The sequence below is a fragment of the Amblyomma mixtum genome, chromosome 3 (genome assembly GCF_055824585.1).
Source record: "Amblyomma mixtum isolate Tamu chromosome 3, ASM5582458v1, whole genome shotgun sequence".
Taxonomy (NCBI): domain Eukaryota; kingdom Metazoa; phylum Arthropoda; class Arachnida; order Ixodida; family Ixodidae; genus Amblyomma; species Amblyomma mixtum.
The window spans coordinates 26,811,362-26,834,798 of NC_143014.1; the positions used below are offsets into that span (position 1 = coordinate 26,811,362).

The 23,437-nt window shown below is 47.6% G+C and overlaps 1 protein-coding gene across 2 annotated transcripts; it reads right to left on the reverse strand.

The window, feature by feature from the left end:
* Positions 1-2,824: 2,824 nt before the first annotated feature.
* Positions 2,825-20,981, reverse strand: LOC149349484 (uncharacterized). Of its 2 annotated transcripts, XM_089578455.1 has the most exons (3): positions 20,493-20,981; positions 5,586-5,669; positions 2,825-5,389 (listed from the first exon to the last, which is right to left on the reverse strand). In XM_089578455.1, exons 1-3 carry the CDS (start codon positions 20,685-20,687, stop codon positions 4,769-4,771), a joined length of 900 nt encoding a protein of 299 aa, XP_089434581.1. In that variant the 5' UTR covers positions 20,688-20,981; the 3' UTR covers positions 2,825-4,768. The 2 variants fall into 2 exon arrangements, with proteins under 2 accessions (XP_089434581.1, XP_089434582.1); XM_089578456.1 differs by lacking the exon at positions 5,586-5,669 and having other exon boundaries at positions 20,493-20,979.
* Positions 20,982-23,437: the final 2,456 nt, after the last annotated feature.

Genomic DNA, 23,437 nt, shown 5'->3' on the forward strand with positions numbered 1-23,437 from the left:
TCCTCGTACACGCTCCCGCCAAACGCTGTGGCTTCTACGAAGGCCCTGGCAGCTGTTTCACTGACCTTCTGCGCATGTGAACAACTGGAATGAAGGTATGACGCGATAGCGTAATGGTTAATGCATATATATATGCGGAGTTGGCCATTCTCTTTTTAACATTCATAGATCATTGGGAGTCCTTATACCACTCCCGGCGTACTGGTCTCGCGGTTAAGCGATGCGCCACTGTCCTGCGATGGCAGGTGCTGCCACCGGTGGGGCTTTTGCGGCCCAGGTTGCTATTCCCGAGCAACCTCCCACTACCAGCCATTAGTTTAACAACCACCTGCCACGGTGGTCAGTTTTCTAACAATTCGGTGGGCAGGTTGTGATGACGCCACAAGGTCAAGTGAACTAGGTTCCCAGAGAACCAACCTAGGTGGCCCACCTAGGTTGCATCTCTGGGGATTTTTCGCTTACAGCCAACGACGTCGACAAAGACTTTTCTGCAACACGGGCTCCTGAACGCCGTCGCGTTAAAACGACGAAGGGTTCAGAACCTCCTGCATACGCCACATCACTGTTCTACCAAGATAAGGACGGAGGACAGTGCAGAGCCCCAGACTGCAATCCCACCTCGCCTTTATGCAACCGCCGCGGCCAGGACTCTAGCCTGCCGCTAACTCCCGCAGAATGCCTGGGTGCTGCTCGAAACCCTGCATGGCGTCCTCCCCCTCTTCTGCTCCACTCTGGTCCTTCACAAGTGGCCATCGTCGCCGAAAAGGTACGATTTTCTCAAATGGAGTCGCGAACTCTCACGTGTTTACTTTGAGGCAGCGGCCATAGACGTCCGGTCCTGTAAAAGGGGGCGCTCGCAGCGGTTCTGACGTCCTCGTTCAATGGTATTTTATTCTCACGCCCCTCGGAGACATTCGCGCTCTGTGTTCACGAACAGCGCCGAGTCAATCGGTTCTTCGTCGAGCAAGCTTCCTCATCAGTCCGCGGCATCATTATTTCTTTTGACGACTTTTTGGGAAGCTTATGCCGCTCCGACTGTTCTAATCGCTCGAGAGGAGGACACTGGATGTTGACGTAGAAACATCAAGGACGCCACCGGAGGCATCAGCCCAGCTGAAATTCCCCCCCCCCCCCCCCCCCCCCCCCTCGCGGTGGAGTGCCAGAGCAGTACCGGTTCGACACTTTCGGACGCAGTGCAACGCTCGCCAGAAACTGTGACGGGGCTCACCTGCAAGACGGTGTGCTCCAAAAGCAAAACGGAGAACTCGCTCAGTGGCCGCTAACATCCCAGCATAGTATTGGTCGTCAGCCGGACGTACAGGGGAGAGCAGCCTTGTCTAGAGCGCTTGAGCAGTGCGCACTTGGTAACAAAAACCGAAATTAGAGAGCAGCCCCTCATTACAGGGCAAAGTTTTCGTGGCTGCTTTGTTTACGAGGCTATCTGGCGCTACTTCCGTGCAAGCGTTGCAGCTGGACCCTAGAGGCTGCCACAAAATCTGGATTTGTTTGCAAGGAAGTGCACCGCCCGAGCGCTCTATACAAGGCTGCTCACCACTGTACCACGCGCTCTCATGTATGCACGTGAGCGTTTTTCCAAGCTTTCAAGCAGGAAAGTTTTTCCAAGCTGGTGTGTCCATTTTGCTGCTTACATTATCGGAGCGATCAATTTCTAAACCGCCAGCTTAACTGCGAGCGCACGAACCTTTTCGCGCCAAGTCCAGCCGCAGGTGATTGCTTTGCAAGACAGACCTTTACAGCAAATCAAACTAACACTCGTTCGTAACAGAATAAAGTTGCCCTTAATTTATACAAAAATAGTTTGTACAGCTTGCGTACTCGGTGTTTTCTGGTCTATACATGTCACGACTGTTCTGCGAACTCCTGAGGGAGACAGGTTGTGCAGGCGTAAAGGACAGAGATAACTGGCGCATCCTGTCTATTCCTTTACCCGCCTTGGGGGCGGGACCTAATCCCGGCTGCCTTGGTGGAGGCGGATGCAAAACACCCGAGTGCTGGCGATATTTGGAACCTCAGGTTGTCGAAACTGATATGACTTCTCCTTCCTTTACGCCGGTGTAGTTCTCACGAAGGAAATGTGACTGCTTACAATGCAAGAACTACGAAACAAATATAAAGAGAAAAGATGGCATGGCATGCGCAAGCCATGCTGCGTCGATTGGAGAAAGAAGCCTAATGGTGTATTCCAACCGGCAATCCGGAGCACGTTTTCTTGCTTTCACCGGCGCGGGTAACCCATGGGTGCTTTTTGGAGCTTTAGCACACAATTCTTTTTTGGTTTATGCATGACTTTCTGTAACAAGGCGCAAGCACTTTCGAGCTTCAGTGTGCCTGCATAGGGTCAATGATATAAATTATTGGTGAATACGAATTACAAATGGCAAACTAGCCCTAAAACCAGTGTAAGAAACAGACATGTACGAATCCAACTCTTAAGATTCATGTATTTTCCACGAGTCACACGTTAAACCTACGTGATTGCCAACGTGGAAGAACTGCCATGTAAGAGACCCGAGTTGATATAGGCACCAGATTTCACTCTCGAGTCTCTACAAATGCGCGTTTCGCATATAAACGTTGGTGTTCGCTGATCAGACATTGTTCCCTGCTAAAAACGCATATGTCTGGATAATAATGACGTTTGTGCCCGTGCACCTATGTAAAGCAGCTGGCAGAAGAGGGTGCTCACTTTTCTAGCAAATTTACCTTCTCTAAAGGTGTGTTCCGTCCAAACACAACAAGTTCCAGTTGAACCACAGAGCGTGTAATGCGAGGAATGGAGGAATAACTAACGATGAACTCTGGATTCATAGGTATCACAGAACGGTCTTTATTAGTGTCTAAATATATATATATATATACTATTGCGCGATAAACACCATTCACCAGGCACACATCTAACGCAAAACAATCATTCAACCCAAGTTCAAAACTTTCGATAATCCAGAAGGCGGCGCATGCAAGAAGCAGAGTCACCAAGCGGTTTCGCAGCGCGGCCAGCGCAAGGCACTTTTCTCGCCTTCGCAGCGCTTACTATCAGCGCAAGGCTCCTGCGCCTCCAAGCCAGAACGGACACACACACGAGGAAAAGAAGGCCACGGCAACGCGCGCACACTGCGCTTGTTCAGCTGAGCAATCACTTCACATGGACCACCTGCCACGCGCAACAATTCAACGATTGACATCAGCGCAGCAAGCACGGACAGAAGGGAGACTTAGACAAGACAGGCGCTGAATGAATCTATACAAGCTCGCCCATATTTCATCGATCAATGCTATTTCTAGAAGCAGCGCCTGTCTCGTCTAAGTCTCCCTTCTGTCCGTGTTTGCTGCGCTGTTGTGAATCATGAATCTTTACTAACTCGCCCAAATTTATTCACCAGCATTTCCAACTGGCAAAGGGGACCGACGTGTCGCGGAGGTGAACTTTAAATTAAACTGTCGCGCAGCAGCCGTTATCGACTTCCCCATATTTTCTGCGTTGAGAGCGACCATTTTTTTTTTTAAACGATCACCGTTGCTTGAGCAACACCTAGCAGGTTAAGTAATTTCGGGCCCTCTACTTTTTTCTCAGGAGCATGAAACATTTTGCGAAATATAGACGGCCCTTCAAACGGCTCTCACGAAGCAGTTTTACCACACCTCTACAATAACGTGCATTCTAAAACTGCGAAAAGTGAACGTGGCGCTAGCACAAGAGCCACTGTCAAGCGAGCCCCGTTGCGTCGGTTTGGAATCCAACGCGGCAAACCGCCTCGGGCGTCAGCCGAAACGAAGCGTATGACCTTGGCGTATTTCGCAGGGCAGCAACTAGCAAATTGCCGACTAGGCAATGCGGCATAAACAACACTGCCAGCTGCTTTTTGTTATCTCTCTTTTCGAAGCCTGCCTTCCCTGCAGCGCAGTTGGAAATTTAATCACAGTTCCGTCAACATCGCCTTTCCGATACAACGTTCGAATTCTCCGGAAGTCATGGCGCCCACTTCGACTATGCCACATATTACTGTAACGTATGTAACTGCCCAAAGTACCAGGTAAGCAGAAGTCGAGAAACGGCCGACGCAAACGCAGGGATGGTCAGAAAACATCAACAATGAACAATTCAGCGAAACAGCAACCATGGCATACATTGCAGAGAGAGCAGACTCCGATTATTCGAAGAGAAATCGCGTCCACAAAACTTTCGTAAGGATTCATCCTCTTCCACTCAGACTCGATAACAGGTGATCGAAATCAAGGTATTGGAACTCACACACCGTCAAGGTATAGGCTCAAAATCTCCAAGATTGAAGACAATGCCGAAAAAGGCGCGGGCTTACCGTCAGCTGCAGGCACGCTTATAATCACTGAGTGCGAACAGTGCTATGGGAAGAAATGGATGGATGAAACAGTATGAGAGATCAGTGCTAACTAAAAGTGACTGGGCCAGCGTAAAATATTTAAGCCGCGTCATATTCGCTTCGCGCGTGTAGGCGTACCGCGCGCAAAAGGATTCCAGCAGTATGCCTTTGTACAAGATGCTCAGAGCACAATGGCCTTGTAAGACATACATGACGACATTTTGAAGAATTCATGACACTCTGAGATCTCGGTATATAAAGTATCAAACCACATTAGTTAACCACCGCAACAGTCATCGGGTTTTGCGACCGGTAATAAAGTTACACATATATTTACACAAGACTTTAGTAAAGACAGACATCATTTAAACAGTATGTCTGAACACGAGCAGTCTGCCGCGAAAAGGGTATCACAGGTTATTGACGTTGTACGCGTCGACGAGCTCGCGCAGGAGATCATCGAAGACGTCCACCAGCTCGTCCTCGATGTCGAAACGGAACGCGCCACGGAACAGCAGCGACAGCAGCTCACTCTGCGCTAGAAACACACGCAGGCCGCGGAAGCTGACGCGCATCTCGTCCATCTCGCGGGCCTCGACGGACTGCAGGTACAGCTGGCCGTCGTGGCTCAGCTCGACGACCAGCTCGAGCGAGTCAACCTCGACGTCCATCTCGGCCGGCTCGCTGCGCGCCCCGAACGTCACGTTGGCGCTGTAGTGGATGGAAAGCTGGCTGAGAAGAAGGTCGGCGTGGATGACGGACCCTTCGGACGGAGTCAGGTTGACGGCGCGCAGGCTGGCCACGCTGCGCAGCGTCCCGTTGGAGAGGGCGGCCCGGCCGCTGAACGCGCCGAGGCCGACGCGGAAGACGCGGTCTACGAGCACCACATCACGCAGCGGCGCCGACTCGAGGCTGGACAGCACGGCCCGGGCGGCGACCAGGGCTTCGACGGCCGGCTTAGGCGCCCCGCGCACGGCCCCCGACAGCAGGCACAGGAGGAGCAGGCTGGCTGCGGCGTTCATTGCCGCCACCTGGAAAGGAGCATCGTCGCTGACCGCGCTCTCCGGAGTACGCACGCGTGTGCCGAGCGCGGCTGATCGTGGAAAAACAAGACATCCCTTCCCCGGCCGCAAGGTCGCCGGTTGGTCGGGGAAACACGGCGCGCAATCATCGGGCATGCAGCCACCGGACACACACGGCGCGTGCTTTCGCGCCGCGCGATCTCACCTGGTGGTGCCGCCGAACAGTCGTCCTGCCCGGCGGCTCTGCAGCATGGGGCGGAATACGCAGCCTCGGCGTCTGCTGTGCGACCTGCAATGTAGATCAACTGGCAGCGAAAGTCCCATAAGGCACCAGCGTGACGACAGAGCGGGGCACGAGTTTAGTGGCGCCACCTGGGAGAGGGACTATTTTCAAGTAACAAACGAAAAAAAAAGCGTGACGTAACAATGACGTGTGTGTGGCGCGGATTTTGAATATATATATTTTTTCCGATCACAAAAGACAAGGCCAACGACGATGAAGACGGAACGATGCTCGTACAAGTCGGCAGATAACTGGCGCCGTAACTCTTCAGCCGATTTACCTTGACAGGAATTTTGACTGCTAAGTTAAGTCAACTCATAAGTGACGGTGGTGAACTGGGCTATTTCTTAGCTGGCTTGTCCAAGTATGGTTCTGCGTCGGTCGTCGTTGGCCTTGTCTTTTATAGCGCGTCATGTAAATGCATGCTATGGCTAGTTTCTGGAGGCACATTCGTAGATAGAGGCTTAAGTCGAATGCTACAGCTCTGTAAAAGTGAATCGCATTGCTTAAGTGATTTCGTCACATGCACAAAGGAGTGATACCAATATAAGCTGTGTTGCATTGAAAGCCATGCTTTATTAACTCACAATTACACACAGGTGCATTGCGACATTAAAAGGAATGATATCTCGGACGATAGGAAGGTGACCACCCTCCAGTCAGCTGTCGTGCAGCCTTAAAACTTAGGCCTTGGTGACGGGCAAGCAGAGTATGTACCATCAACGAAAAAGAAACGCGAACAGAATAACTGAAACGCAAGCTCGAAAACACAGGAGTATTGCATCTGGAAAGGAAATTCAAACCTGGTTCGTTGGTACTTAACAAGACATGCAATCGCGCCTTGGAAGGGAAAATCACCTGCGTTACAGTTCAGTTTCCTTCATGAACATGAAGGGAGCTCGTCATGCTTTGCGCGATTCAGCTGTTTTGCTCTCGTTTCATTCGACACTGAATGTTAGCTAAAACGCGAACAGTTTAAGGGGCCCTGGGCACTTGTGCTTGCCCCAGAGCGAAAGCCTAAATGTCTATAAATTATACCCAGGTCCACCGCGTCCTTATTCCACTGCTCACACAGGGAGCTCCGAATGGCACCTCACCGGTGCTGGACAATCATCATCGCCTGCCACGTGCTGCACAGCATCGCTAAGGTTGCACGCACGTGGTAGCCCACGACTATACCCCCGACGAATGTCTGCTACCGCCAGAGGTACCAGCTCCTCCCAGTGACACTGCTCACGATGGCAACACAGTGAAAAACACACTGGTGCAGCAACGCTTTTTTCTCAGTAAGTATCAAATTTATGATGGAATTTTTCAAATAAGTAAAAGGCAAATATTTTCTCCCCTGTGTTACTTCTAACGTATACTGCCCTGTCCTGCATGAATTCCTTGCTGATTGTGTAATGTCATTGTCACAACTGTTGAAAAACAATTAGACAGTGAATAAAACCATGATTTATTTTGATTGCTTACACAGGGAAAATGGGCAATGACAAAAAGGTATAAAAGCACAAAAGCATACAAATATTACCGAAAAACGTCACAGTACATTTAATACCTCATAGCATTTCATTAAACTATATCAACCTTGGGAGCAAAAGACGACTGAGTCTTCAAACAGAGCTCTTTAGGATCAGAATTATTTATGTTGATAGCACAGTGCTAGTAGAAGTAAGGAATTATTTAAGTCTGAACTCTTTTCACGTTCACGTTTTTTCACGTTCACGTTTTTGCAAGCGGGCCGAGGTGCTGCTAATGTAGTGAATTTGCGAAGGTCTGTCCCTCAGTTACGTTTGTGTGTGGATAAGCATAAGAAGGCTTATGCAGAAAAAATGCCAAATAGGGGTATTAAACACCTTTGGATAATACATACGATTTTTAGATAATTTAAACTTCCGGTACTCGGAACGACAGTTCGCGAAACCGAGGAGCAATTAACGCAAATATGCTATTTTGAGGATATATAAGACGAAATCTAGTTGGTTTAGTATGTACAGGTGCGGAGCACGCTATTGCGTTCGAAGTGCAATCACGCTTTCTCCATTGGTAATGAAGAAGCGTTGTTTGTCTACAAGAAAGCCCACCAACCTGCGCTACCAGCATGCGCGTACCACTGCTGGAAATTTCAAATAGGTGACGCATGAAGAATACTCGAAGACAATTGCGTGCTCCGTTTACTTTTGTCCGCGCCTGTACATACTGATTCCTTAACTTCGCAGTTAAGGGAAGTTGTTGGATTAGTTGTTGAAGCGACTGCCTTAGACAAGCGGTGGTCCTGGGTTCGAACCACTGATTTTGACGGATTTTTCTTTAACTGCGAAGTTTCTGCGAAAGCTTTCCTTTGTAGCCATATGGCTGCACAAGGGTGAATGTCAAGGCGTAGTACTCCCTAATTACGAATTTACTGTGCCTTTGGGGATTCTCTTAAACACATCTTTGTTAAATTACAAAAGCATACTATATGGTAGCCTATCTCCTTGACGAGAGTAGATGAAAGTATGAAATACATCTTCAGCAAGGGCGTAACGCGTCGAGGACCCAGGTCTTCGGGCTGATGCACACGAACTTCCTCCGCCCGCGTCCCTTCTGCAAGCTGAACAGCGCGCATGATCCCCTGGCTGCTTTCGGGACTTCAGGAGCTTCCTGACCTTTTCTCAGCTGGTCAGCGCTTTCAGCTTCCATCGCCGTTTTGGGGGTTCTTTACGAGCCGCCGCGGTGCAACCGGTTTATATTGTTTTGGTGCAGAGCGTGAAGATATGTTAATTTTTTTGGTAGATACTTTTCGGAAGTAAAGTTTACTTACATTTAAAGTTTATTATTCTTCTGCATACAAGATATATTCAGGCCTTTCGGGGCGAGAAAACTTGATGATGCAACTACAATGAAACCCGAATATATCGAACTAGAATGGGATTGCGAAGTAGTTCGATATATCGATAATTCTAGAGCTAAAAAATGGCCAATAGAAAAGCTTATCTGTTGCCTAGAATCAAGGATACATTGCAACCATGCTAGCTACGCGCTCCCTGCACTGGCGTGCCGCCCGCCAGCGTGCTGCCAGCCCACCGTTCGCTAGGTGTTGCTAGGCCTAACTTGCTTCTCATCGAAGCCGCAGCGGACGACTCTGCAACTTGCCACTGCATGTCATAGTGCCTAATCCTGCCACCAGAACACTATAAATATAATAAAGGCTAGTTTACATTGCGGTGCAGTTGATTTCCGCAACGCTTTCGGCAGCGATGCACGTGCGCCAGGTGAGGTGCGCCGCTAGGGTCTAGTTAGGTTGGCTTCCCCGCAAGACAGGAATGTGGCGTGGAGAATGAGTACAGCGGACCGAAAACTACCCTCAAGCACGCCGAACGTTTACCCCGTTGCACGGTTTCACAAGCGCTGCTAGCAGGCGTCCAAGGCCGTGCCGCCGACTATAGCCTCCGCGCCCGGAGCGCTTTTAGAAGAAGCGCCCCTTGGAAGGGCGTGACGCGCAATTCGATATTTCGAATGACCGGCGAAATTGGAGCTCGAAATGCTGCGCGGCTTTCCTGTACTTTTACACAAGATTTTCAAGGAGATAACATGTGTCTTGGACATAGCCAATAATTCGAAATATCCGGGTTGTATATATCTGGGCTGTACTATATAATGGCAAAGAGTCTTAGTAATGTACAGTTTACTTATGCAGATATCCTACTAAGAACTTAAGGGAAGAATTACTCTGCGTCAAGAATTACAAGTTGATATTGGTTCAAGAATTTATTTAAATTGCGACACAGGACATATGACGTCCTAACAAAACCTTCTCCGCATTTTCACGGCGGATGCGATGTTGGTCGCGGGTGAGACGTTCATTTTAGACAGCTCTATGCGACATTTCACCCAGAACTCAGAAGCGGCTGTTGCAGCTGACGCAAGTACGGCCGCCACTTTTTCCAAGAACCGCCACGCTCCCGGGATGTAAAGGCCGCCTTCGTGGATAAAGCCTCGTCACTGAATTTCTCGAGTTTTGCCAGCCGTTAAGCATGACAGGTGTCGACATCCACCCTGTCGCGCGGTCCAGAGCTTGCGTCTTTTGAACAAAGCCTGCGAACGTGGATAATTTTTTGTGCGGACACAATGCCACCTCAGTGCAGACGTTGTGGACATGTGTGCTCTGTTCGAACGTTGTATTATATGGTCTTTGCCGTTGATTCTTTAGCGGAGCTCAATGGAAAGGAGTTATGAGACTCGTCTTTTCTTGGGCTAGTTGGTTTTTCATGCTGTAGGTGTTAGCAGCGCACACGAAACAAGGACGGACAGAAAAGGGAACGAAACACAGAGCTTTTCTCTCCGTCCTTGTTTCGTGTGCGCTACTAGCACCTACAGAGTTATGAGACTCAGAGCGAAACTATGACGCGATTCAACATAAATTCACAGAAGGAACTCTGAAAGAAGTGCTGGCCATGCTTGGAAGGTAAACCGGAACCGATCGACTACGCTGTTCTAGTGACGAGTGATGCAAGAAAAGAGTTGGCTTTGATTTTTTTTTAGGGGGGGGGGGGGGGAGTGGGCTAACTACCTCTACTACTGCCCCAAGCCCGGCCTTGGGGCAGTAGTAGAGGAAAAAGGTCTGCACTGATTTGTACGGCCATTACTTTGTAGCTGCTGTACGGTACAATGAAAGCCTCCGAAAGTAAATGTTGTCCAACTAATTTTGATCGTTGCACCCATGTTTCACACATGGGTGGTACATGACACAGAGAAAGGAGGGCTGCTTGCACACAGTGGTTCTAAGTTCGAGCAGTTTTAACCAATCGATTTTCAGCAAATAGATGGAAGAGTGAGCCTATGATAAACTCAACGTTTCTCATCGATATGCTGTAAAATGTTCTTAGGATTAGTAATATGGAAGCATGTAGTTTGTTTCGTAGATGCCACTATCCTACCCCACTGCTGTTATCTCGTAGGTATGCTGTTCATTGTAGAGTGAGGGCAGGAAGACGGGATTCTTGACAACACCGAACAAAGAGAACAAGGGTGGAGGGGAAAGCCTCAGTCTGTTAGCCAACGTTTTGACAAAAGGACTTGTCTTCGTCTGGCTCAGACGAACACAGTGCTCTGGTCGAAACGTCAGCTAGCAGGCTCGCCCTTAACTCTTGTTCTCCTTGTTTTGTGCTCGAAGGTAGAATGCCACCTTCGCACTACCCAGCCTAGCTCTCGACGGCTGCACATGGTTGTTTTTTCTTCTGCTTTTCTAATCAATTAGCTTTAAGCGATAAAATATTCAGTAATATTCTAAATTGATCAACACCACAAAATAAATAAATTATTAAAAAAAATCCCCTGTGCCCCTTGGTTTCTGTGGCTGTTGGCTTCGGTCATATTTATAACGAGCCCCTCATTCCCCTTCCCTTGTTTGCTTAATTGCTTAGCGAGGGCCTCGGTTCTGGCAGCCTTGATGCCATAGGAAGCATAAGAGGGTTCTCACGCAGCTTCCACCCTCTCCGTTCGATGACGTTCTACGTCACATCTGCGGTTACTCAGGACGTTCTACGTCCGCCGCTTATGAACGTGGGTGGCGCTGATGGACACTCTCAAGGTTAGGTTACTTGTAAACATAAATACCCCCGAAAGCAGAAGGTTTGACAGCCGTCGCCGTAGCTCAGAGGTAGAGCACCGGACGCGTAATTCGGAGGTCGTGGGTTCGGATCCCACCGGCGGCACATGGTTGTTTTTTCTTCTGCTTTTCTAATCAATTAGCTTTAAGCGATAAAATATTCAGTAATATTCTAAATTGATCAACACCACAAAATAAATAAATTATTAAAAAAAAATCCCCTGTGCCCCTTGGTTTCTGTGGCTGTTGGCTTCGGTCATATTTATAACGAGCCCCTCATTCCCCTTCCCTTGTTTGCTTAATTGCTTAGCGAGGGCCTCGGTTCTGGCAGCCTTGATGCCATAGGAAGCATAAGAGGGTTCTCACGCAGCTTCCACCCTCTCCGTTCGATGACGTTCTACGTCACATCTGCGGTTACTCAGGACGTTCTACGTCCGCCGCTTATGAACGTGGGTGGCGCTGATGGACACTCTCAAGGTTAGGTTACTTGTAAACATAAATACCCCCGAAAGCAGAAGGTTTGACAGCCGTCGCCGTAGCTCAGAGGTAGAGCACCGGACGCGTAATTCGGAGGTCGTGGGTTCGGATCCCACCGGCGGCACATGGTTGTTTTTTCTTCTGCTTTTCTAATCAATTAGCTTTAAGCGATAAAATATTCAGTAATATTCTAAATTGATCAACACCACAAAATAAATAAATTATTAAAAAAAAATCCCCTGTGCCCCTTGGTTTCTGTGGCTGTTGGCTTCGGTCATATATATATATATATATATATATATATATATATATATATATATATATATATATATGTATATATATATATATATATATATATATATATGTATATATATATATATATATATATATATATATATATATATATATATATATATATATATATATATATATATATATATATATATGCCACAGTGCACCAAAAATGGGGCTGAAACGAGTCCCGAGCCGGCTCGGAGCGGTAATTCCTCTGAATCGTTTACACTCTGGTTCGGTTTCAAGATGGAAATTCGCATTCGGACGAGAAATTCGGAGGTCGTGGGTTCGGATCCCACCGGTGGCATGTGGTTGTTTTTTCTTCTGCTTTTATTAATCTCCTACTGATGAAAAACTACAAAATAAAAAAAGACATCCCCTACGCCCCTTGGTTTGAGTGGCGGTTGGCTTCCGTCACGTGTGCCGTAACGAGCACTGTTGAAACTCCGTTGTCTTTTCATGTTTACCCTGTGCGTCCTTTGTATGTCATTCTCTTAAGCCCGCCTCCCGAGACGAAGCCCAGACACCTCTCGCTTGTTTATGGCCGGCGGCGGCTCCCCTCGGGCGACGGGACTCTGGGAACCCGAGGGGAGAGGGGCCAAAGGTTGAGACGGGCGGAGAGCTGTTCCGTCTAGAGGGGCATTGGAAAAGGCCAGAACGAGCGGGGAGCCCCAACGATGAGCATGTAATTTCTCGAGCTCTTGCTCCCCTCCTAACGAACAGTTTGATTGTTTCTTGTTTGTGGCAATAAACGAAGTCACATAAACGATAACAGTCTGCTGTCATCAACGAAGAACTAAATCAGTTTAGTTTCTACAAGCACCTCTTTTTCCTTAGCGTGTATGCTCTTGGTATATGCTAGACAATTGGCGCCTTATATGAGGAAGCTTTATCAATATCTCAGTGAGTCAGGTCTCGAGTTTACAGGCGTTCATTTCAGCGATGTCTGTCACCTTGTAAACAACGCCCTCGCTGAAGGCCTCCATGTCGAAAGTTTTGCTTGCGTTCGTGACTATGTCAAGCATGTCACGGCAATGTGGTAGAGCCGAAAGGAAATGAGGTGAAAGTTTCAAGCTTTCTGCGAATCAATTAACATTGCACTGAAATTTGCAACCACTGTTTGCCTTACTAGATGGTTTTAATTTTACCAGTCGCTGTGCGATGTCCTGGATTACTGGCGGCCTGTTTTCGCCTTCTTGAGAAGCTCCGGGGCAAATGGTGAAAAGTGCACGAAACTCGGAGCTTCCATTGCCAGCAGTGAGGCAACCCGTGACCTTTTAATTAAGATAAAATTCGTGAACGAGGACGCAAATATAATTCACCCTCGTGTGCGGCGTGTATTTATTGTTCGTTGTACGTCTCGGAGGCGTCTTGACGAAGTGGGCTGGCGGTGACGAAATTAACAACAATGACGTTGGCAGCCTGCAAGACCATGTAGAGGAAGAGCAACGCACTGAGCAATACGAGACGTTTCTTTCTTATTGGATTGGCACCGCGAAAAAAAAAATAGAAGGATAGCGTGTCCACGTACGTGTCTGGTGGCATGCATCAATTCGACTGCAACGTTCTGGATTAACGTTCGTATAGTGGATCCGAACGTAAAGGCAGGAATGTCTAGTGAGTTCTCAAATTATGAGCCAATCTTCGCTCTTGTTATCATAGGCACTGAGGAAGTGCGTGCGCTCAGTTCTGAATTCTGTGAGTATACAAAAACAAGATAGCTCCTGAGAAAGCTGCGCCAATTGAATTCTGGCGCTCACACTGGGTTAAGTGGCCTGCCTTAGCTCCTGCAGCGCTTCACCTGCAAAGCCTGCCGGTGCCTAGCGTGAATGCTGAGAGACCTTTTTCGAAGCTCCGACTGTCAAACAAAACCAACGGGCGCGGCTTAACGGAGATAACTTAGAGAAGTACATGTGCGTTTATCACAACAAGATCAAGTGATTCTGACGTGAAGGCGATAAGTCAGAAATGCATGGTTCCGGTTTCAATAAGCTTTTCTAGTCAGGGTGTCGAACCGGAACCGAACCTGAACCCGAAACCGGAACCGAACCCGAATTTTCGCCCGGAACTGGAACCGAACCGAACCCAAATTTTTTTCGCCATCTTGGAACTGAACCCGAACCGGAACGATTCAAAGGAACCGTTCCGAACCGGTTCGGGACTCGGTTCAGCAGCACATTTTGTGCAACACGGCATACTTTGTTTCTGTTTTTTTGACCAAATGGTATGTGCCAGCGCGTAGATTTACCCACCGAAACCTGTCGGCGCTGTGGAGGGCGTGAATGGCATCCAGTAGAAATGACATCCAGTTCAACAACAAAACTGAAATAAGTCTCGTGTATAGAAAGAAAGCTAATTGGCGTTTCCGCAATGTGCTTTTGGTAATTCTAAAGTATTTTACTCCAGATTGATGTGAAACGTTGGATTTTATAGTATCCCCCTTTTACATGCTTACGTACAGCTTTACACGCATTATTAGCACTGCTTTAACTCGTAAAGCACTGAGTGAGAATGGCTTTCATTTTTCCCTTTTCTTTTTTTTTTTGGAGTACCATAAATACGTGAAGTATAGGCGCAATGACCCAATCACGTTGGGCAGCATTTACTTTCTGAGGCATTCCTTGTTTCAGACAGCAGATAATGAATATGACCTCTCACGATGGCTCGGTGGCTGTGGTGCTGGGCTGCTAATGCCAAGGTCGCGGGCTCGATACCGGTGGCGAGGTCGCATTTTGATAGCGGCTAAATGCAAAAACGTGTGTACTGTGCGGTGCAAGTGCACTCTAAGGAACCCCAGATGGTCTACGCTAATCTGGAGCCCTCCACTACAGCGTTCCTGATAGACTCCGCGCCGCTTTGACGCGTTAGAATACACATAATACTATTATTACAAAACAAAGAAATATGCATATGCGTTTTCTTTTTAAAGAATCCGAACATTCTTCGTTGCACGCGACGGAAATAAGCAATGAAAGGCGGGCATGTAGCAGCGATACGATACTCAGAAAAAAAAAAAATTAGTGATTACACAAAGAGGCAATGGGCAAATGCATGCGCTCGCTGGGATGTGATAAACGCGTAGAAAGGTGCTACTGAAATGAAATGTAACTGCGATGAAGTGATTTTATGTTATGTCGATGCATTGAAATTGTTCTGCTAATATATATATATATCTATATATCTATATATATATATATATATATTTAAAAAAAACAAATGCCAATCGCTAGCGGGCAGCATCGTCACGCTGTTCTCAGACTGCTGTTTCTTGAATTCTCTGACGGGCGGCTTATATCTGCCTCTCGCTGCCGCACATGACGGAAGCCAACAATAACCGTAACACTGTGACCGTAACCAAGGAGCATAGGGGAAGTATGTTTTTTAAATAATTTGTGGTGTCCATCAATAGGAGCTTAAAGAGTAATTATTTTTAACGATAATTGATTAAACTGAAAAAAAAACACATGCCGCCAGTAGGATCCTAACCCTCGACCTCCTAATTTTGCGTCCGGTGCTCTACCAATCTAGCTACGGCGACGATTATTTTTCTTTATTGCATGGAAATAGGGCCGAAAAGGAAACTCGGAGTCAGCCCATGCCACAAAACACCAGTCTGTGCAATACGAGCCCACCGTACCCCTGCACGTCCCCACCTCTCTAAACATAGAAAGTCTGAGAGGCACACCCATGCATAGATAGGGGAGCCAGCAAGGCGACCCTTCCAGGGCAACATATAGTCCCCGTATCAAAGCGCACTAATCACGAAACAAAGGTTTCGACGACCGCGATGATTCGGCGTGGCGGTCCATCATGCGGCTCTTCCAGAGAATAAACTGTCCCCTCAACATAATTAGATTACACGGCACAACACTGTTTTTCTCCACTGGCAAAAAACGGGCACTAATCCGTGTGATTTCAATGTCTTTCTCAAGTGTACGTTCGCCGTAATTATGTCTCAGAAGAGCGTAGCATCATTGCACAGAATAAAAAAATGGTCAATGGTCTTTGGCGCATTGCATAAGCGCCAATTCACCGTACATGACACAAACATCTCAGCATGAAGTCATGCCTTGACAGGCAGCGTCTATGTGTGCACTTAAGAGAAGAACGTTTTGCAGAAGAAGAAATACATGTACATTCGCTTAACGCACTTTATAACACTGGTGTTAAGGAACTCCAGAAAAGGTTGCCGATACAACGGTACAGGAAACAAATACCCTGTAACTACCTGAGTCGTCTGCATTCTGTAGAGGCTATATAGGTAGTCTAAAGAAAATAGCACAATGAGGAAATTTAAGGTGTCCGCTACTTCCGCGCTGCGGCGACGCCTGTCTAATCGTTTTGGCTTTCGGGGGTATTTATGTATAGTGCAACCGAACTATGACAATGTTCACCATCGTCACCCTCGTCAATAGCAGCGAACGTAATGCGTCTTCTTTTACCGAGAGTGCCACATAAAAAACGTGGTCGAACGGTGAGGGCGGAAGCTGTGCGAGAACCCTCGCTTCGTGTTGTTTGTGTCTGAGGTTTGTGTTGGTTCACATGAAAGCGAATTGGTGACTGAGCGGCGCGTTCGTCCCAGCGAAAATTTCCAACTTGGAACCTCGCCGCTCACCACCGCGACGACTCAAAAACAAGTTTTTGCACGGCGGCAGCAGGATTCACTAGCGTTTTCATTTGCATATGCAAGAGGCTTCATGTTTGATGACGTTCTTTTGTGGAACGCTTTGCGACGGCACACGTGCAGCATTCACAGCATTCTACCTCAGGTAGATCGGCTGCAGATAGATGGGCCATTTTAGACCGCAGCTCTTATGCACCCGTACCCGTGTTCCGCGTCGTAGTCGGCGTAGTCGGCGTAACCGGTTGTCCAAGTAGCAGAGCGAATTAAACGCCACCTGGAAGGTGGCTGCCACGGGAGGACCCTAAGAGTGGATATAGTCGCGTAATACGCCACATGCCAGGTGACGTGTGATGAGTTGCGCTTAAACCTCGCATTACCGACAATTGCAACCGTCTGTCAATTTTTTGCCAGTGAGTTCCCGGATGTGCGCTCACCAAATTATACACGCGTGTGCATACACATGCTCAGGCGCACGCATGCATGGACGCACGCACGCAAGCACACACACACACACGCACATGCACACCACAGAAATTTTTGAATTTCTGAGAAAGGAGGCTAAACTGCTAACGCAGTAAAGAAAAACAACTACACTACTCTAACCCTGAGTGGAAATCGAGCCAGCGGCGGCGGGCACAACAAAGAAGCTTCGTTTACTGATGTCTTAGGCTACTCGGCCATCTTCGAAGATTCTTTTTATTGTTGCCTCATGAAATATCAGGAACCTCCTTGACCTCGTCTTGCTTTATTTGACTGGGTCGAATTCTGAGACCTCGGCATAGGGCATCATGCCACTATCACTCACTTACCCTGCCCGCACATAAAGGCGCGCACGTCAAGAAAGGGCGATCAGTCACGAGTTTGAACTTTCGCAGCATATATGTTCTGAGCTAAAATGAACTGTTCTCTAAACAGTGACTTCGCTGAAAGTGTCGATTGTGCGTGTTTATAAGCATATAGCTTCTTCATACCCTAAGCAGTCTTATTAACAGAAAAAGTTCACACGGAATTCCGGTGTCCTTCATTACTGGCACACATCTTATAGTGTAAGGCATGACCTCAATGTCCTTTTTAAGAGACTGCTGAAGTGAGCTATGTCTCAAACTAACATAGCGTCATAAATAATTTCGTTGTTTAATAGTTCCTCGTTACTTGCAGATGTAGCAATTCACTGATCACGGCACAAACATCCCCTTGGCCTTAAGTTTGTTAATGCCATTATTTTGGGAGTTGGTGCTACACGTCCACATTTAATGCCATTATCGAACGTGACGATGACGATAACGCTTGCAAGGTAGTCAAAAGTTTCATCTGAATATAAACATTGCTAATGAGCAGAATATATGGGAAATGTTGTTCAAATGTACTATAAAAGCGATTTTCCAGAAAATACGGCTGTTCCTGCTTTACAAGTCGAAAAAGTAGCCATAAACTCGCATTTCAGCACACAAGTCGAGAGTACCTGTCAATAAGGCTGGTTAAAATGGCGCTCTTCGCATCGAAAATGCGGTATAGTTGCCTCATCTGACTGAAAGTTAAGAATTAACTATTTCCTACTGGTTAGGAAGTTGTTACTAACAAAGCTGCATGCTTTTCTGCGTGTGGAATGAAAACGAGAGCACTCATTGCACGGGCGAATGAGTTGTGGCGAACTCAGTAGGTCGCGAATGGCAGTAAGGCTAATGCCATTAAATTCATGCGTGTGGCACCGCACGAATGCCATTAAAACTTAAGGCATTAAGCACTTAATGGCATTAAATATGTCCATGTGGCACGGGTATAAGGAAGGTTTTTTGGGACTATTGAACGTACATTCTCTGAACTCGCCTTAATACAAGGCCGTCAAGAAAGGCTAGGTGAGGTTGCACGTAGAGGAAGTAATGACCGATCAGAATCTTTGTCAGCTGCCTTCTGGAGAAGCCGTATTAAGGAAAAGCGAAAATCTAGGAAATATAATTTGTCAGCACAAAATTCCCTCGCGACTATGCACCTAAAAGACAGATGAGCATTTAGTCACCTAATGTGCACAGCTGCCGGGAAGCTGTGGTTTTCGGTTTCCAAAAATTAAAATCATGAAACAGGTTAGTGAACAAAAACTGCACGGAAGACTCACCAGACTGTATCAAGGTAGCATGAAATTCTGCCCACGCATGGGCTCCCTTTGAAAGGTCCCCAAAAAAGTCACAAAAATTATATTTAACGAATTTACAGTCCTCCTCTAGCAATGCACCAATTGCAACATTGTCACAACGTAACGTCGCATCTAAGACGTCCCAAGTTTGTGTCCGTGCATGCACGAAGTGCCCCCAACCAATGCCTGCCTGCTTTCTTATCATTCTTTTCGTCAGAGCAAGAGATGGCGACGACATCAGCATAGGCCAAAATCTAAATTTTACACTTTATTAGGGAGAAGCCATGTGTTTACGAAGAAACTGAGCTGTAGGTTGTCGAGATATATAACACCAGTCACAAAGGCGATGTAGAACAGGTGATGCAATTAAAATATTTTAAATATTTAGATGCATGCTGCAGGTATGCCGCCAGAGAGGGGGGGGGGGGGACTGGCAAGCCGTGTTTGGGGTGACAGAAAGATGTATCGGCTGTATTACCTGCAAATACAAGGCAACCTCCGCTCACAGTGCGCATGCAGCAGTCCTGACGGCGCCCGCGTAAGCACTTTGCGCCGGAGAAATTCCCGACTGACACGACCTTCAAGAGAGACCTATTACTCGCCTGACGGGGACTCCGAAACTGCAGAAGCTGAAAGGTTTTATAGATGAAAAATCCATCAGCTTTCCTTTTTATGTATCGCATAAGATAGAGTCTAGTATACATAGCCGGTGTACACAATTCTGAGTTCATTTGATTTCGCGGCTCTTGCGTAAATTTAAATCTTTTTTACCGCGAACAGTAAAACATCGCGCATAGAGTAAATTTTGCAGTGCTGTTTTATATGCTGATATCACAAACAAAAGTGAACAGCAAGACAAGGTTGAATAAAAACCTACGTTCATAATTTTTTATAGTCTGAACCCGTTTGAACCCGTTTGAACCGGTTCGACGCGACCCGGAGCGGTTCGAACCGGAACGGAATGTCCCTCCGGAGCCGAACCCGGAACTGAACCCGAAAGGCGTGAACCCGAACCTGAACCGGACCCGAAAAAATTTCGGTTCGACACCCTGTTTCTAGTACATTCATTTATATATTTGTTTACCCTCAGGGCCGTACAGGCATTGCAGACGGGAGTGGGCAGAAAGAAATGTACAGTGCGAAAAAGCGGGCACATAAATGATTGATCCCATAAATAAAATTTTGCGTCTCTCATCTGTTCCGTTGACGCGTTTGTTTCTAAAGCTATTTGATCTATTGAAAAACAAATGTAATTAATAAACGTTCACTTACCCTTTTATCCCGCGTTTACGCATATGTTTTACGTATGCGTTTACGTTTCGTAATAATGCAAGTATTTCGCATGGCGATAGCATTTTCTTTCGCAAACTCAGCTGTGCGTTAAATTCATGTAGGTCGAATAGACATGCAAAAAAAAGACAAAATGAACTCTACGTGACTTTCGACCGCGCATGGATTCCACTTATGCCATCAAAAAAAAAAGACAAACATAATTCTTGTGTACAAAATTACCCCAAAAATGGAAACAACCAAAAATTGGGCTCTGAAATGAACACCGAAAAATGTTCGCCGAACTTTCAGAAAATAAAAACTGAAAACTCAACCCCTATAGTCTATATACTCCCAAGTATTAATGCCGCCGGATTTACATTCTGCATCTGCGTACCTAATCTCTAAGATGAAAAATCTGACAAAGGAAGGAAAGAGTGTTACCGTGGATGGAAAGTGGCTGCAGACGACGGTTTGAGCAGAAGGCGATTTTCGCTGAGCGGCCTGGGTCCGCTGACAAGTTGCTCTGCACGCGAGTGTCACGCCTCTGCGTAAGCGAGGCTGAGAAATGGCGGGTGGGCGTAAGATCACGCGATAGGAAAACAAATGGCCACGAAGCCCAGCCACTATCGACTTCATCTGGGTGCTGGTTAGAGCACCGAGCAAGATATTGCAGCTGATTTAATCACCGCTTGATTAAGTCAGCGCGCAATCTTATCTGGAGTAGAAGTACATTTTTTTAGGTGTTAATGACGTAGGCCCTTGCCGATGTGCAAGGCTTATCGGAGCTCGATATACATATGAGCAACAAAGGTGCCAGGGGGATAAGGTCCCGATAACCGTTGTTGCCGGGAAACTGGTTCATTCCGTATGAGATACAGCTAGCGTTAGTTGTGGGTGATTCCTCTGCACGAAGGCACACAGAGACAGGCGGACGGCAATCGAGGAAACAAAAGAGGTTTATTTGCTTACATGTCGTCGTCTGCGGGGTGTAGCGTCAACACAAGTGCCGGGTCAAGAGTCGAGAGAAGCGGCGACACTCGGCCTCCCTCACTGAAACGGTCGGTACCGAGAATAAGAAAAACAAAAGCCTTACTGATATTCAACTATCCATCATCCTCCCGCAAATTTTTTTCCATATAGCTTATACAGAACTAAATAGGACAAAAACGAACATCTTCCTTTTATACCTCAACTTATACACCAGAGATAACCAGAAGAAAAATATAATACAGGCCTAGATCCCCTTGGCTAGATGTTGACTTTTTTCGTTGGTCACTCGGAGAACAAAAGGGGAAGAGTGAAAGACGCGGTGCTGTCGCCAGCTGGCGCCCCCCCCCCCCCCCCCCCCCCCGACGTCGTGAAGGCACATGTCGGAAGGTTGGAATCGAGCGAAAGAGTTGCGTAGGTTTTTAAACAAATTATTTAAAAATTATCGCCTGAATTTTGAGGACTTCTGCGCTGAATGATATTTACTGTACATAAAGGACGCATTTTATACCCAAAACCATTTCATAGGCTTCTCAAAGGGGCCCTGCAAAAGTGTTCAATAAAGCTGCGGTTTTAAAGGACGCCGCTTCACAAGTATCCTGAACGAAAATTTGTTTTAATGCCTTTCGTAGATGCTGAATGATCGGTAGCCAAAATTTCAATTTCAGCATCTTGACGCCTTCCCCTCTCGCCACTTTTTGCACGGTCAAAGGTCGTCGCTGCTCCGCCGGCTGCTGACGCGCGCGGGGCTTCCTGACCAGCCGGCGCGACGCGGCTGTCTGGCCGCGGCCGTGGTAGCTGCGTGACGTTTGAAAGAGCCCAACCAATAGCCAATTTTTAACCGACCTACGCACACATGCGACACGGAAAGGAGCGAGAGTTTCAAAAAGTCGCCGGATAGGGTTCGCCAACTTTCGAATGCGATTCTGGGTTCTCTTTTGCAAGTAGACATGCATTATTTGGCTCAGTTGTTCATGACAGCACATTGCAGTGATTAAGCGAGTTTAATACAGTGTACATAAGGCGTTTCAGGACACCTTAAAGCACCCCTATAACTGGTTCTCCCAGACACCGCGGGGAAGCAAAGGGTCTGGTGGCGGAGGGGTGGGGGGTGATTTGAATACCCGTGTGATGTGGGCTTACATCTCTCCCGCTGCCGCCTCAAACGTGCGGCCCGGGGTCCGCCCACAGCCGGGCGCCAATGTCTGAGGCCACGTCGGCGCCGAAGCCCGACTCGTCGGCAACTGCGCGTTGAGCGTCACTGACTCAGGTGTTCGAGGGACACGGGTCCTTGGCGCAGCGGTCAGCGCCGCTCATGCCGATTTCTCGGCCTGAGGTGGGGACGACAGGCTGCGGCAGTCTGGCTCGGTAGGAGAGCAGCAGGGGTAGTAGGGACGGGTTGCTCCTTTAGGTCCTCCGACAGCGGCCCTATCACGGGGGTCGCAGCACGGCTGTGGTCTTCTCCATCGGCAGCGCCAGGCAGGGCAGGAGCACTGATCCGGGGTCCTGTCTCCTGGCTACAGGTGCTCCCGCCCCGAGTCTCAGTGGCCTGTGAAGCCTGTTTCTCTTGACGCTGGCCCTTGTCGATGACAAGCCAAAAACTTCTACAAAGTGGCTCCTTGAACCAAAGGTGCAGTTTCCCGCCCCGTTAGCGCCCGTTTGGTCTCCGGCGAGCAGTGCAGCCGCGCCTTCGATATGGCTGATCCAAACTCATATCAGAATGAATTCTGAAAGTAGCAATTACGTTAGGCGGCGCAGCGCACTACCTTGGCCTAAAGCCCCTTGGCCTCAGGTTATAGCGCCGTTTGTGAGCAATCGCCTTTCTGCTGTAGCTCAGACACGTCAGACCTTTTCTTGAATACGCTAGCGCGGTGCGGGATCCGCGCTTGATTACATTACCGCATGCTTTAGAACGCGTAGAGAAGCGTGCAGCCCGCTTTGTCGCCAGTGATGACTTACACGATTTTCGGCACAAAGGAAACTCTTGGTTGAAAGCTACTCAGTAGTAGGCGCCAGCGCAGTAAAGTGAAAATGCTTTACCGCATCTATTTCAGCAAAACCGGGATTGACAAAGCTCTGGGTGCATGAAATCAGGTGTCGAACTACCGCTTAGCAGAACTTCCTTTTCTCATATAATGTATGTGTGGAACAAACTACCAGAAAACGCGGTCGACTATCTGTGGAAGCGTTTCATTCATTTCAGGTTAAATTGATTTCATCGTAATACTGTCTCACCCATAAGTAAACGGCCATAAGTAAACGGAGCACGCTATTGCGTTCGAAGTGCAATCACGCTTTCTCCATTGGTAATGAGGAAGCGTTGTTTGTCTACAAGAAAGCCCACCAACCTCCTCTACCAGCATGCGCGTACCACTGCTGGAAATTTCAATTAGGTGACG

Coding starts and splice junctions, on each gene's coding strand:
- LOC149349484 (XM_089578455.1), bottom strand. CDS start 20,687: ATGAAGTCGATAGTGGCTGGGCTTCGTGGCCATTTGTTTTCCTATCGC. Junction 5,670..20,492: donor GCAGCCACTTTCCATCCACG/GTAACACTCTTT, acceptor TCTACATTGCAG/GTCGCACAGCAGACGCCGAG. Junction 5,390..5,585: donor CTGTTCGGCGGCACCACCAG/GTGAGATCGCGC, acceptor GCTCCTTTCCAG/GTGGCGGCAATGAACGCCGC.